The sequence below is a fragment of the Anopheles arabiensis genome, chromosome 3, assembly GCF_016920715.1.
Source record: "Anopheles arabiensis isolate DONGOLA chromosome 3, AaraD3, whole genome shotgun sequence".
Lineage (NCBI taxonomy): Eukaryota > Metazoa > Arthropoda > Insecta > Diptera > Culicidae > Anopheles > Anopheles arabiensis.
In genome coordinates this window covers 91,073,796-91,086,046 of record NC_053518.1, presented here as the reverse complement: position 1 = coordinate 91,086,046, position 12,251 = coordinate 91,073,796, and the positions used below count along the sequence as shown (strand labels likewise).

The following is a 12,251-nucleotide window of genomic DNA, read 5'->3' as shown; positions in this document are numbered from 1 at the left end:
TGAGGCAGCTGCCCTGACTGCGTGGAACTCTTGGGAAAACAGCATGAATAATAATAAACCATACAACATTCGGAAGTGGAGCGATACGATATGTGGGCAGCTAGTATAGGCAAACTCCTCCCGCCTCCATCTCACCACTCCAAGTCCAAGCGACTTCCAAGAAGTTGCGAGTTTTCTCTGGAAGAAAATGTGTAGCAAAACCACCGTGTGTGTCTTGAAGAAAATAACCTTCGGTCGAGGCCGAACGGAACAACTTTTCCGGTAACCGCCGCCATCATGGCACCAATCATTGTTTCGGGAGGAAGTTGTCGTGTTCCTGGCACGTGGTAGTACACGCAGCTGCCGCCTAGAATCGTTATTTTTCTCACGGAACATTAGTTTTGATCAACATGCAATATGGTGTGCCGAGCATTACTTGTCTCGGTAGGGAGGATTATACAACTAATGGATGGGCCTGGACGAGAGCGAAAAAATGCCGCGCGACTGCCGTATATTTAAACACAAAAATGTTGTCGTGTGCGCAAAAGAAGTTCGACCGATGCCGCAGGAAAAGCAATTAGTGTTGGCGACCACCGCGTTGTGCAGTGGTAGGACATTCTATAATTCTACCCCGCAAACTCCTCAGGCTCTGTTTCTTGTGTGGGGGAGGTAGAGCTACGGGGGAGGTTCTGGTCACGGAAAGCGAAACCGTGGCGAGCGTGAACACGCGAAACCCCCGAAAGCCTAGAGCTCCGATCCCCAGTCAGTCCCCATTTGCGACTCCCTCCCGGCCAACTCCAGAGCAGGCCCCTAGACCCGGAACCAAAGCACAAAGGTACTTAGGTTACTTCGTGTGCCGTTCCTTGCGGCTTTCCTTCGCTTCCCTGGCTCCACTATTGTGTCTGTGTACTGTGAAGGAGAAATCGATTTGCGAACGCCCCCAAAGCCTTGAAGGTGCTGGTGTGCTGTCGTTGGTGTTGTTGTGGGGGGATGGAGGGAGGCCGCCACTGCACAATGCAATTTCCCACCGTCCGCATAATGGGATTACAGGTTGTTGTTTATTGGGAACAAAACCAGATACCATCACGCCTCATTAGCTCTCCATCCGTAGGGTGGTGTGGGTAAGACTCTGGGACCGTGATAGACAGGCTCGACGTCATCACCGTGTGTGTTTCGTTGTGGTAGGGAGAGGAAATTTCCAATATTTGAATATGTCTGACGTCAGCATAACTTTTGAAAAGGTTATTTGAGGTTGCACAAAGCTTGTTTGGGAGTTCTGATTAGAAATTCTGAGTACACACATGCTGGGGTGGATGTCAACAGTTCCACAGATAGTGTGGTTGTAATTCTTGAGGCTCTAAACACATATGATACATTCTCAGAGTTGGTCCTAATGGTTACCCAATAACTTCTAATCGGACATTTGCTGAAGATCTCAAAGTACATCGAAGATTACAAAGTAAACTCTTGATGTTACTCTTCCACGTCATGTGATGATTGTCAACTGCTCTGACGATGTCGGTTGGAGTTGTCAGAACAGTGCGAATAGCTTCAGCACACAGTCACGGTTCAACCGTTCACATGCAACCGTCCCACTTCCAAGTGTTGTTTGTTGTACGTCAGTATCATTCTCCTTTCCACAATTCTCAGATGTTGGCATTTGACGCACACCAGCAGGGAGACGAATTCCAAATACACACAAGAACGTGATCGGCAATCGTCAATAAGAGGGAGGAAGATGACCGATTGTGTGTGCACCCTGCAATAAAACCACTCAGTCGGATTTTGGAATCGTTTTCTGGCGTTAACGGTTCGAGAACGGTCAACCAGAATACCGATGCTATCGCTCTCCCTCTCTTTATTTAACGGATTAAATTGCACCAAGCTCAGCGGGCGATTGGAATAAGTGCTGACCAAACCAATATACTACCAATGGGACACGTCACGTACAGCTACAGCTGCACGGCAATGAGGAACTCATTAATGCACCCACCACCACCACCATCACTTCCCCAGCGAATGCACTTTTAGAACGTTAATTGAGCGCGAAGGTGGCTCCTTCTGCTCGGGCACGTGGCTGTGTGTGCCCGTGGTGGTGGTGTGTTTGTACAAATTATTCCATAGTTAAATCCAACCCGACCGAAGTTGTGCACTTTGCAGCGGGCAAGGAAAAGGTAAAAAAGGCGCATATCGGGGGTAAATTAATTACTGCACTCCTTCCCCCCTGGATCGGCACTTTATTTCCAATCGCTGCTCTATTTGCATTTTAACTAGTAGTGAACCGCCCGTGGTGGCTGGCACTGTGCAGCAAGAAGGAGTTGTTGTGGTGTACGTTATTTAAACATTTATTATCGTCCGTTTGCTCATTTTGTGTGCGTGCTTTGGGACACAAGGCGCAAAACAGGGGAAAAAAAAGGTTGCTACACACGCGTATTATAGACAATTTAATTAATTTTCATTATAAAATCAATGCGGTTTTAATTTAACGCGCACACAAACGCGGAGTGGGTATGTTGTTGTTTTTGTGTGCACTAAAGAGCGCATTTATGGCGTTCAATAACGTTAAATCCGTGCACTGATGGGGCGTTTGTTGTGCGTTCAAGCAATTTGTTTGGATTGGTGCTTTTTTTTCATTCTTCTGTGCAAGAAAAACCCGCTCGTTATATCACACATTTCAAGGACACAACAATGATGATCGATGATGATGCAGCATTGTCGTGTGCTGTGTTGTTGCGCTCCTACTATACTCCTCACGCTCTTTCCGGCGAGGCCTGCTTTGCTGACTCACCCAAACCCATGTTCTACGTTCCAGCAACCTTGACTGCAAGCGTTCGTGAAGCGATGCGTTTCTCGGCATGTAGTGAGCATGAAGTTAACAATGTGGATATAGCACGATGCAACCCCCTTGTGTACACCACCGCCACCGATCTAACGAGCACGCAACGCATCAAACCGAAAGCAATTTTGCCGTGCTTTTGACTTTTGAAGTGAACCGAAACACAACCACGAAGCTCAAGATCCCAAACCCCAGTTTTTCTTGGGATGCGGAGATATGAGTTTTTGTGGGGTCGCCGCCAGTGGGGGGCATACGATGCTAGCGCATCTAATTAGCATAACTTTACCATCGCTCATTCACACGTGTGACCTGGAAAAAATGTGCCAACTTCTGAAAAATTTGCACCATACTTCGACGGTGTTGGGGATGGGGGGTCACGGTAGAGAGGGTTTGCCTCTCGATATGGGGAAGTCGCGCATATCCGATTGCGCGGGGTTGGCTGGCAAGCCACATCATAACGGGGCGCGTAACGTTTGTGCATGTGTGCCACATAAATATGTGTCACCGGCGTCACATAATCTGGCCATCGTTCTGCGTCGTTGGCCCGCAGTGTGTGCCGCATGAAGGTCGTCAGGGGCACATCGGGCACAAGAGACCGCGCACGGTACGGTACCACGCTTTCCATCAGCAACAACGTCGCCTGCTTAATGAGTGCTGGTTTCCCGATATAACCCGGTGGTGGGTGGTGGTGGTTGCATTCTTACCGCTGCTTGTATTGAGCGGTGACCTTTAGATTGAAGATTTAGACGTGCGAAATGATTGGCTGACGGTGACCTTTAACCACCGGATCCATCCGTGCTTGGGGCTGTATGAGAGAAGCAGAAGTTAAACAACATCATTATTAGGTTTGGTACCGGATGACTGCTAATCATTGGGGTTAGAACTATTTTGAAGCACGGTCCCCACCTCCCCAGTTACTACACTTCCAGGGATTGCAGTCGATAGTATCGCCCGTACCCAAGAGGGGGTCCCATGGGTGGAAAATTAACATTCTACAGCACGCCATTTACGCACACGCAAGCCCTCCCGCGTGCGGTGAGCTAATGAAGCTGGCGTCAAATCGAAGTCAACCGTGTTCCCCAAGGCCGCCAACCATGTGTGTGTGTGCTGGTTAAGACTCAATTCAGCATTAAAATGAGGGGTTTTGGGTTGATTCTATTACTTGTCCCACTTGTCGCTGCAAATTCCTCAAGAAAACGGGAAAGAACCACAAGACTAATTATCAACCGGACAGGCAAATAGATTTTATAAGGCCAAAAATTGTTTTGTCGGTCGGCTAATTCATATCAAATTGCTTCATTGCTGGGTCGTGGCTGCTCCCCATGTATTCTCGTCTCTAGTTCCATTTAGTTAACGTTCGTTATCGATCGCGACCTAATATGTGTGTAGCATGATGAGGAAAACTTTCAAATGCTTCTCACGTAATCGGACCAAAAAGCCGCAAATCAATATGTCAGCAACCTCTCTGTCTCACTCTCTCGGGTGACCACCACGACCACGACGTCTGTCCCCTTTAGGGATTTGTTTGGGGTCAACTGGTGTGCTGCTTGTTGTCGCTGCCAGTAGTAGAGTAAGAGGTCAGAATTTGTAGATTGCGATCATTAACGGCAGATGGTTTGCTGTTGGTCGCGATTCCTCTGGGAATCACGCATTTCGGTATGCTTTTCTAGGCAGTATCCTCTTGGGAAGTTCGGAGGTGAATGAATTCTGAGTAGACGAGTTCAGAGACTCTGGAAAGGTTGATGGAATGAATTCTGGGAGTTTGGTGAGTTGGTAGACTTTGCAGTCATTCTTGGAAACAGTATTACGACTAGAGAATAGTTGTGTTGCTAATTTCTCAAGTTTGTAGTAGACACTAAAGACTATTTTATTGATCGAATGCCCCAAAGAACACATTTTTTATCTTAGATTCAAAACGTTTTTTGTTGCAAAGCCAAAATGCGTCGTCCCGAGAGCCTCTTATTTTCATTTTTGTTCGAATATCTTGCGCACCAAGCAAAGATAGCACTCCTCCTTTTTTGCTCCACAAACAAAAAAGTTCAACAAAAGAACAGCATGATGTTGTTTTTAGGCTTATTTTGCTATTTTCGTTCCGCTCTATTGCAGTTTTTGTGTTGGTGGGTGGGTAGTAGGAAAACGGCAATTCCGCTTGGGTTTAGATTAAAAACAAAAGCCTCTGGCGGTGGCACTAATCCACCCACTGGTCCCAGCCGTATAGCGCGTTGGCTGTATGTCCTTGAAAGCCTTACAAATCCGCCTAACGGAATATTCTTCCCCCTAGGCCCAACGGAAGACTCTGTCATCTTGGCAGAGGTTGTTTTTTTACTCTCCATCTTCCATTTCCTTCTTCTCTAGATTGTGGATGTACGCATCGGTGTGTTATTCCCCTCTGCGCACAGTGTTCCAGTGATGATGCAATGCACCTCGAGCTTCCAAGCGGAGCCCCAAACGTTCGTAGGCTCACGCAATAATACACCCGCCTGCACCATCATCTGGACGCCTTATAGGTGGCTTAGTTTTTCTATCTCCACACCACGCGCCGGTTGTGAAACCATTCGCCCTACGCCTCACCTACACCGAAAGGGAAATAAATGAAACCATTTTTGGATTTGCTGCTGCTGCGAATGCGTTGGAGCATTTCTGGAATCCGTACAAAACGACGCCACACGCATCAGCTTTGGTGTATTACGTGTGAGGTTTGTTGGCAGCAGAGAGAGATGAGAGTCCGTTCATACGGCGTAGTTGGAACGAGTTCAGCAAGATTGAAGCACGAATGATGCACGGATCTTCATTTTGCAAAACATTCATTCACAACTGCCCGGGAGAAACGTACAATGAGAGGCTGTGTGTGTGTGTGTTATTGGGAAGAGGGAGAAGTAGTAGAAGCGTTCAACTTGGCTGTTGGACAGCAATGTTGAATCAGTAGAAGGGAGCAGTAAGACTGCTGCGACACTGAGGAGAAGAACCTGTTCGACAGGTTTCCATTCTCATGGAGAAGTCGCCAGTCTCCATGTGGCGTTTTGTTTTTGCGTGTTGCCTTGCCTGCCTGCCTGCCTGCCGTGGTGTGGTGTGGTGATGGTTGAATTTCAAGTAGAGGGCGCCTTTAGCCGCCGACGCTCTAACTTGCAGCACGACCGATCGATTGTGCTGTGTTGCTACACACAACCGCACGGGAAACTAAATAAATATTCTCCCTTTCCGACGACTGCCACTCGATCCCCAACGATATCTCTCCCTCTCAAATGTGGTGGTGTGTTTTGTGACCTTGTGGGAGCAGCTGCTCTACAATAGACCGACGCCTGATCACCACCGAAGTGATCCCGCCAACTGCTGGAAATGTGTGAAGTGTTGTCTGCTGGCGGGTTTGGCTGTTTTTAGCACGATTGGTTGAACCCACCAGTTTTAACCAACTTGTGTGAGCGTTTCATGTGTAAGGTGCGGTTTTAGGCCAGCTTCGAGGACAATTATTCGTTCACCTGCAAAAGCTGTCCACGACTCGCTGGTTATGGACTGTCTGGGAGGACAGAAAGGAGGTCACAGTGAGATTTCTTGTGGTAGTTGTTGCCGCTGCACCAAGTGGAACTGCAGTTGATGGATTGGACTTTTGATGACTTGTCCAATGCCGAAGATGTAATTGAAGTTCATAACTTGAATAGAATTCAGAAAACATCAAGGAGGAGAAGGGTCTTGGCTGCAGTATCTTTGAGATTGCCAATTCACTGTGTCCATTTCATTGGGACATGTGCTTTTGCTTTATCGCCATAAGGTCTAGCGTGTCATTAGGACACACAGACGCATACGCCCTTTTAATGCCTCCCCTAGATTAAGACATCTCCGGAAAGCAAAACACAGCAAAAGCTTTCACTTGTGCCAAAGACACCTTCAGGCTCCATTACGCTCCGCAACCTGGTCATCAGCTGCTGTATTAATCAATCTCCATCGGGCCACCACCCTCGTTTTCCAGTTCACTTCCTTCAAGCGTGTATCAGGTTTATCTGATTGAGAGTCGGCGAGCCTCCCCATCGAATGATTTGTTTCGTCGTAATTCCATCAGCCATGCCGTGAGGGGTTTGGTTTCTTTTTTCACTGCTGTATTTCTGTGTGAGCTGCACACAATAAAACCACTTTCCTTTCTGCAGCACGATTGTGTGTGGTGCACCTTGGGGGATGCACTTGAGCGAGACTCGGTCGTTAATGGAACGCGCGCGCGCGCTCTGTCGATTAGGATAAGCTTTTCCACGTCTGCAGCGCTTTAATAACACGCTATCTCGTGTGAGTGTTTGTGTCATCTTGGGTCGGGGATTGAAGATTGATGACCAACTATGAAACCTTTCCGTGGACATATTTATTGGTATTCCACACCATAGAGACGCGCGACCAGCCAGCCAGTACCATTTTTGGAACCGCCCGCGTAAACAATCGAGCCGCTGAGAAGCAAACGGAACATGGAGAAGCTTTTGCTGAGAACTTAAAGCTCCCGATAAGTCGGCAATGATGTCATCGGTAGAGAGGCGGTCTCTCTAATACAAACAGCTACGGAACGCACGCACGCATCCACCTCTATATGTATCTTATTTAATTATCTTTCCTTTCTACCCTACACACAAACACACACGCCCGCACACCTTTGATACATGTTTGAGGTTAACTTTAAACCGTATTCCCACATCCCACCGTGCTTTGGCGTGTTTTGCTGTTGGTTGCATAGATAGAAAGTTGGTTCGGTCCTCCCCACCTTCGGTGGAATCAAAAATCCGTGCCAACCGTGCCGTCACAAGAGAAAGAGAGACACACACACACAGCTCGTGTCCTAGAATTGAGGTTCCAATCGAGTGTTGGAAAAGAAGAATCCAACGCTCCACCAAACCCAAGGTGGGGATGTGAAAGAAAGAAGAGAAAGTTTTTGTCCGCGGGGCTTTGCGGCTTGAAGTTCGATTCGCACACCCATGGGATCGTACGGGATTAGCGCGCGCCGATGATGCTCGCCAGAAGTTTCCTTGGGGTGTGGTGTGGCACTTGCCGAACGAACGGTGCTTTTCGTTTGAACTCGCGGGACGCGCAGACATGATTTGATGCTCCACTTTTCGTTCGAATGCGTCGTCGTCTCTCAGCGCCTCGTCTCTGAGTCACAAGGAGTTTTTGCAAAGCTGGTGCTGCTCGGGTGCGTGTCCAATCAATCGCACCTCTATGTGGGCTACGAGTTGTCAGGAAAGGTCATGCACCAATTGTGAATCAATCGATGGGAAAACTTCGTCTAATGATGCGTATTATTGTGTAGTGGGAAGCATTTCCCAGCATCATCTCTCACTCTCGTTGCTTGTTACATTCCGGTAACGTGTGGCGTGCGCTGCTTCCAATCAATTAACTCTAACCGTGTTGTGTTGTGTGTCTGCGGATGCTGTGTAATGCATTCAAACACAAACGCACAGCTTTCGTTACACCCCGGGACACATGTGCGCGTGTCTCGCATGATATGGTTATTGATGGCATTAGCGTGACCTTTAGTCACAGGTTTTCTTTTTTTTTTTTTGGAAAAACTTTGGGATTTTGGAGCAATAATGTCAAACGTTCAATTCTTGCCCAATTCGTTGTTTTTATCTTTTCCAGACCGTAATAAAGTACAACATTACTCTGCTGCCCAGTGCTCTCCTCCTCTGTCTCTACTGCCCTTTTCACCCTAAAGCTCTAACGATAAAATGTCCCTCTGGTGGGGCTTCACAACTTTCTCAGCCGATCCTTTGTCACATTAGTTGTCGCTGAACTTTTCAATCATTCCCTTCCCAGACGTCCCCGGTTCTCGGGTCTGAGACATTTTCTTGGAGGGTTTTTGTTGGGTACTTTTTTGCGTACTGCTGGTCCCTTTTTTTCATCGCACGCCACAACTTTATGCGTCGGTTGAGACAAAGTGTGTGTTACAAAACGCGGTCTTTATTCGGCAAACGGCAAATAAATCGGTTTGTCGTGTAAGAATGTTCTTTTTATTAGGAATTTGGACACCACTTGGAGGTTTTAGTTGAAACAACACAAAAAAAAACACGATCGAAGGAAAATCGTCGTCCGTCTAATAAACTTTCTAAACGTGTGCGGCGCCGGTGGTGTGCGCTGTGCAGAGACATTTAGCTCTGTTTTATTCCAAACCCAAAAGAGCAGCAGCAGCGCGTATGTGTGTGAGCTCTGCTAAAGATGCGACACTTTTTCTCCGTGTGTCTGCAGCTGGAGAAACTCAAAAAATCGATTAAATCAGTCATGCTCTGATGCCACAGAAGAGCGATGGTGCATTGCTGTATCATCCGGGGCACATCCTTTTCCTCTCGGGGTTTTTTTGCGGAAGTGACTGCAGAGCGTAGCGAATAAGAGCAATGGAGAAGCGCTTGGGAAGAACAATAATTATATGCATGTTTGATGCCATCAAAAAGGATTTAAACAAAAACTGTGGAAAGATCTCTTATTACGAAATAAACTGGACTGTTTTTTGCTCTCTCTCTCTCTTTTGTTGCCTGAACTCCTCTTCCTAAACAACCCTTTTCTACCGTTTGAGCCCTTTTCTTTATCGACCTCGGAAGGAACTGAAACTTGAGACGCGTTTTCGGATGCGCTAGAATAGAAGTGTAACCGGGGTTAGAGCATGGTATCGGACGGAGATGAATAATTTCTCATGTTGTATGTGTGTGTGTGCGTTTTTCTTTCTCATGATTACGTAAAGAAGTGTACCAAAACAAGGAAACAGGAAGCTGAAAGTGAACGCATGAAATGGACACAACAACAACAATACGCAAAGCAACCAAACACAGTGTGTGTCAGTGTGATACGTTCACGGCATAGCGCGTCATCCATCCGCACGAAGGTGTGCTTGCGAGATAAATATAGCAGTGAGTGAGCTACTTTTGTAGCAACCAGAACCAGTATCCAAGCAGGCGTCTTTTTGTGAAGAATTATACACACAGCTGAACGCAGTGTACACTCCGTCGCCAAGAAAACAACTTCCCCGTTAGTTGCAAGTGAAAAGTGTCCGTAAAAAGGGGAAAAACAGAACAAAACAGCATCATAATTAAGCTAAAGCGTGCGCTCGGCTAGTGTGTAAAGTGCGTGCGTGTGTGTGTGTGTCCCTGATGACGCTATGTGCGAGGTCGCGACCCTGACCGACAGCATCCAGCAGCAACCACCATCAGCAGCACCAGCAGTACCACTACTAGTCGGCATCATGGGGCAAACCTCGTCCTCCGGGACGGCAGCAAGCAACAACAACAACAACCATCTTCAGCATGGCGGCACGGCCCGCAATGGGAAGAAGATGTACCACCGGCACAGTTCGGTCCAGCCAGCGCTGGCCAGCATACGGCTGCTGAAGAAGGAGAATTCGCTCACGGTCGGTGGCAGTGGGGCGAAGCGGGCCGATACCGTGCTGCTCCAGAAGGCACGCACCGAAAGTCGCAACATCGACCAGTACGGGCTGCTCCTGGCGAACGGTGGTGCAACCGGTACGAACGGTGCCGCAGCGGCAACAGTGCCGACGGTTACAGCGGCACCATCCTGTCCGAGTGAGGCGACGACCGCTAGCAACGACCTAACCGTACTGCTGTCGTCCGGCAGTGCGGCCGACGTGGACCGCTCAGTGAACTCGGTGACGGGCAATGGGGGGACAAGCAGTCGGGAGTTTTTCAAATCGGGCGATGATACGTACCACCGGACGGACTGTTGCTACTACCGCACGATGGACAATGGCTACCACAAGCTGCCCTCCGACTCGTACCACAAAACGACCGAGGGTTGCTACGTCAAGATGACGGATGGGAGCTTCCGGCGGCTCGACCACACCCCCGGCAGTGTGACCGATGGGGAAGAGGATGGCTCAACCGTCCCGGCCGCAGCAGCAACTACTGCCGCCGCTCCGGTGCAGTACCGCGTCCGCAATCCGATGATGAAGTTTCTCAAGCGCTCCAAATCCCACACACCCGCCACGATAGTGCAGCTGCAGAAAGAGAAAGAGCGGAAGGCGGCAGCAGCAGCGCCCCAGCACCACCGGCTCAGCACAATCCAATCGTCCGAGGGAGCCGGTGGCGATGTAGGACGGCAGCAGGCTGCCGCGGCTGCAGCCGCACTCCTACAGCACGCCCATCACCATCATCAAAAGTCTGTGCCAACTGCTGCGGGTTCGTTGCTAGTGTCGTCTTCATCGCAGCAGCAACCGCTGCTGACTACCCGAGACTCCACGCATCAGCAGCAGCATTCCCATTCGCACCAGCACCATTCGCACCATCACCATCACCATCACAACCATGCCCATCCACCGTCGGCGTCATCGATAGTGGAGCAGGGTAGTGGTGGGGCCGTCGTCACCAAGCAGCAACAACAGTCCAGTGCGGCCGTACCGAACCATCAGAATCGGCGCGTGATGGTGACGATGATCGATGGTGGGCTGCCGGTGGTGGCCAAGAGCAAGCCCATCCACGACAAACCGAAGAGTGCCAAAGCCCGCGTCCAGGAGGTGAAAAGGGACAAGGTAAATAGAGGGGAACGGATCTTGGGAGATGTGCATATAACTTTGACGTCACGTATTTTGTTGGAAAAACCTTGGAAATTCACTTAGCGCGCTCCCTTCCCCCGTGTTTGGGATTGGAAGCGAATAAAAGGAGCCACTGTTTGTCCAACAAATTGAATATCAATTTCGCGTGAAATGGAGAATAAATTATGAAGACGCTGGACGAGGGAGAAGGGGAGGTATCGGATGTCCTCATCTGATCGGTTTCTGCTGGACAGATGCGAAAATCCAAGGTCTTGCGTTGCATTTGGAACTTTGAAAGAGGAGGAATCCAGATCCAGAGCCGCCTGGTCAGATGTCACAACTGCGCATGAAGATCCAACCAAGTGGAAGATATGTTAACGTACGTCCATTATCTGTCCACTATCTGTCAGAAAGTAGGAGATTTGGATGAATAATATGACCATTCCATTAACACTGAAGTACTTAAGGGGGACAACTCAAGTGGGTGAGTCAAGTTTACCTTAGATACTGATAATTCGAATGTCTTGGAAGTCTCGGCGGTGAACTATTCTCAGAAGAATACGATAACTGGGATACATGGAGTAACGTGGCTTTGGACACGCATTTCCTCAAAATCATATTAAGATAAACAAAGTTCTTTGAATGGATAACAGCTTCAGGGTGTGAGGAACTGGTAATCCTATACTTTATCACACTATTAGGCACTATTACTCGACCACAAACAAACAAATGGACAAATCGGTGAATTAAATTGACCTTGAGTTTGAGCTCCTACCGCCTCTCTCAAATCGGAACTCGATACCTTTTCCGTTTCTCCAGTTCCTCACTCCTCGTAGTTGTGGAGAACCTAACCACCCTCCTCCACTGGAGTGTTCCGTTGACTTTTGCTTGCCTTTTGCTAATCCAGAGAAAGAAAAGGCGAAAACATGTCCA

At 48.5% G+C, this 12,251-nt stretch overlaps 2 protein-coding genes across 18 annotated transcripts in view; both read left to right on the top strand.

Moving 5' to 3' along the window:
- LOC120900454 (MAP/microtubule affinity-regulating kinase 3) overlaps positions 1 to 12,251 on the top strand; it is a 59,891-nt gene that overhangs the window by 9,019 nt on the left and 38,621 nt on the right. For 15 of the 17 annotated variants that reach the window (XM_040307465.1, XM_040307468.1, XM_040307473.1 and 12 more), the window contains exon 2: positions 9,519 to 11,315. In XM_040307465.1, coding sequence (XP_040163399.1) covers positions 9,933 to 11,315 — 1,383 coding nt within the window. In that variant the 5' untranslated portion in view covers positions 9,519 to 9,932. The remainder of the gene's footprint in view (positions 1 to 9,518; positions 11,316 to 12,251) is intronic. The other 2 variants (XM_040307463.1, XM_040307466.1) reach the window with 1 other exon arrangement.
- The window catches only part of LOC120900457, a 67,733-nt gene that overhangs the window by 52,314 nt on the left and 3,168 nt on the right, over positions 1 to 12,251 (top strand). The window lies entirely within an intron of this gene.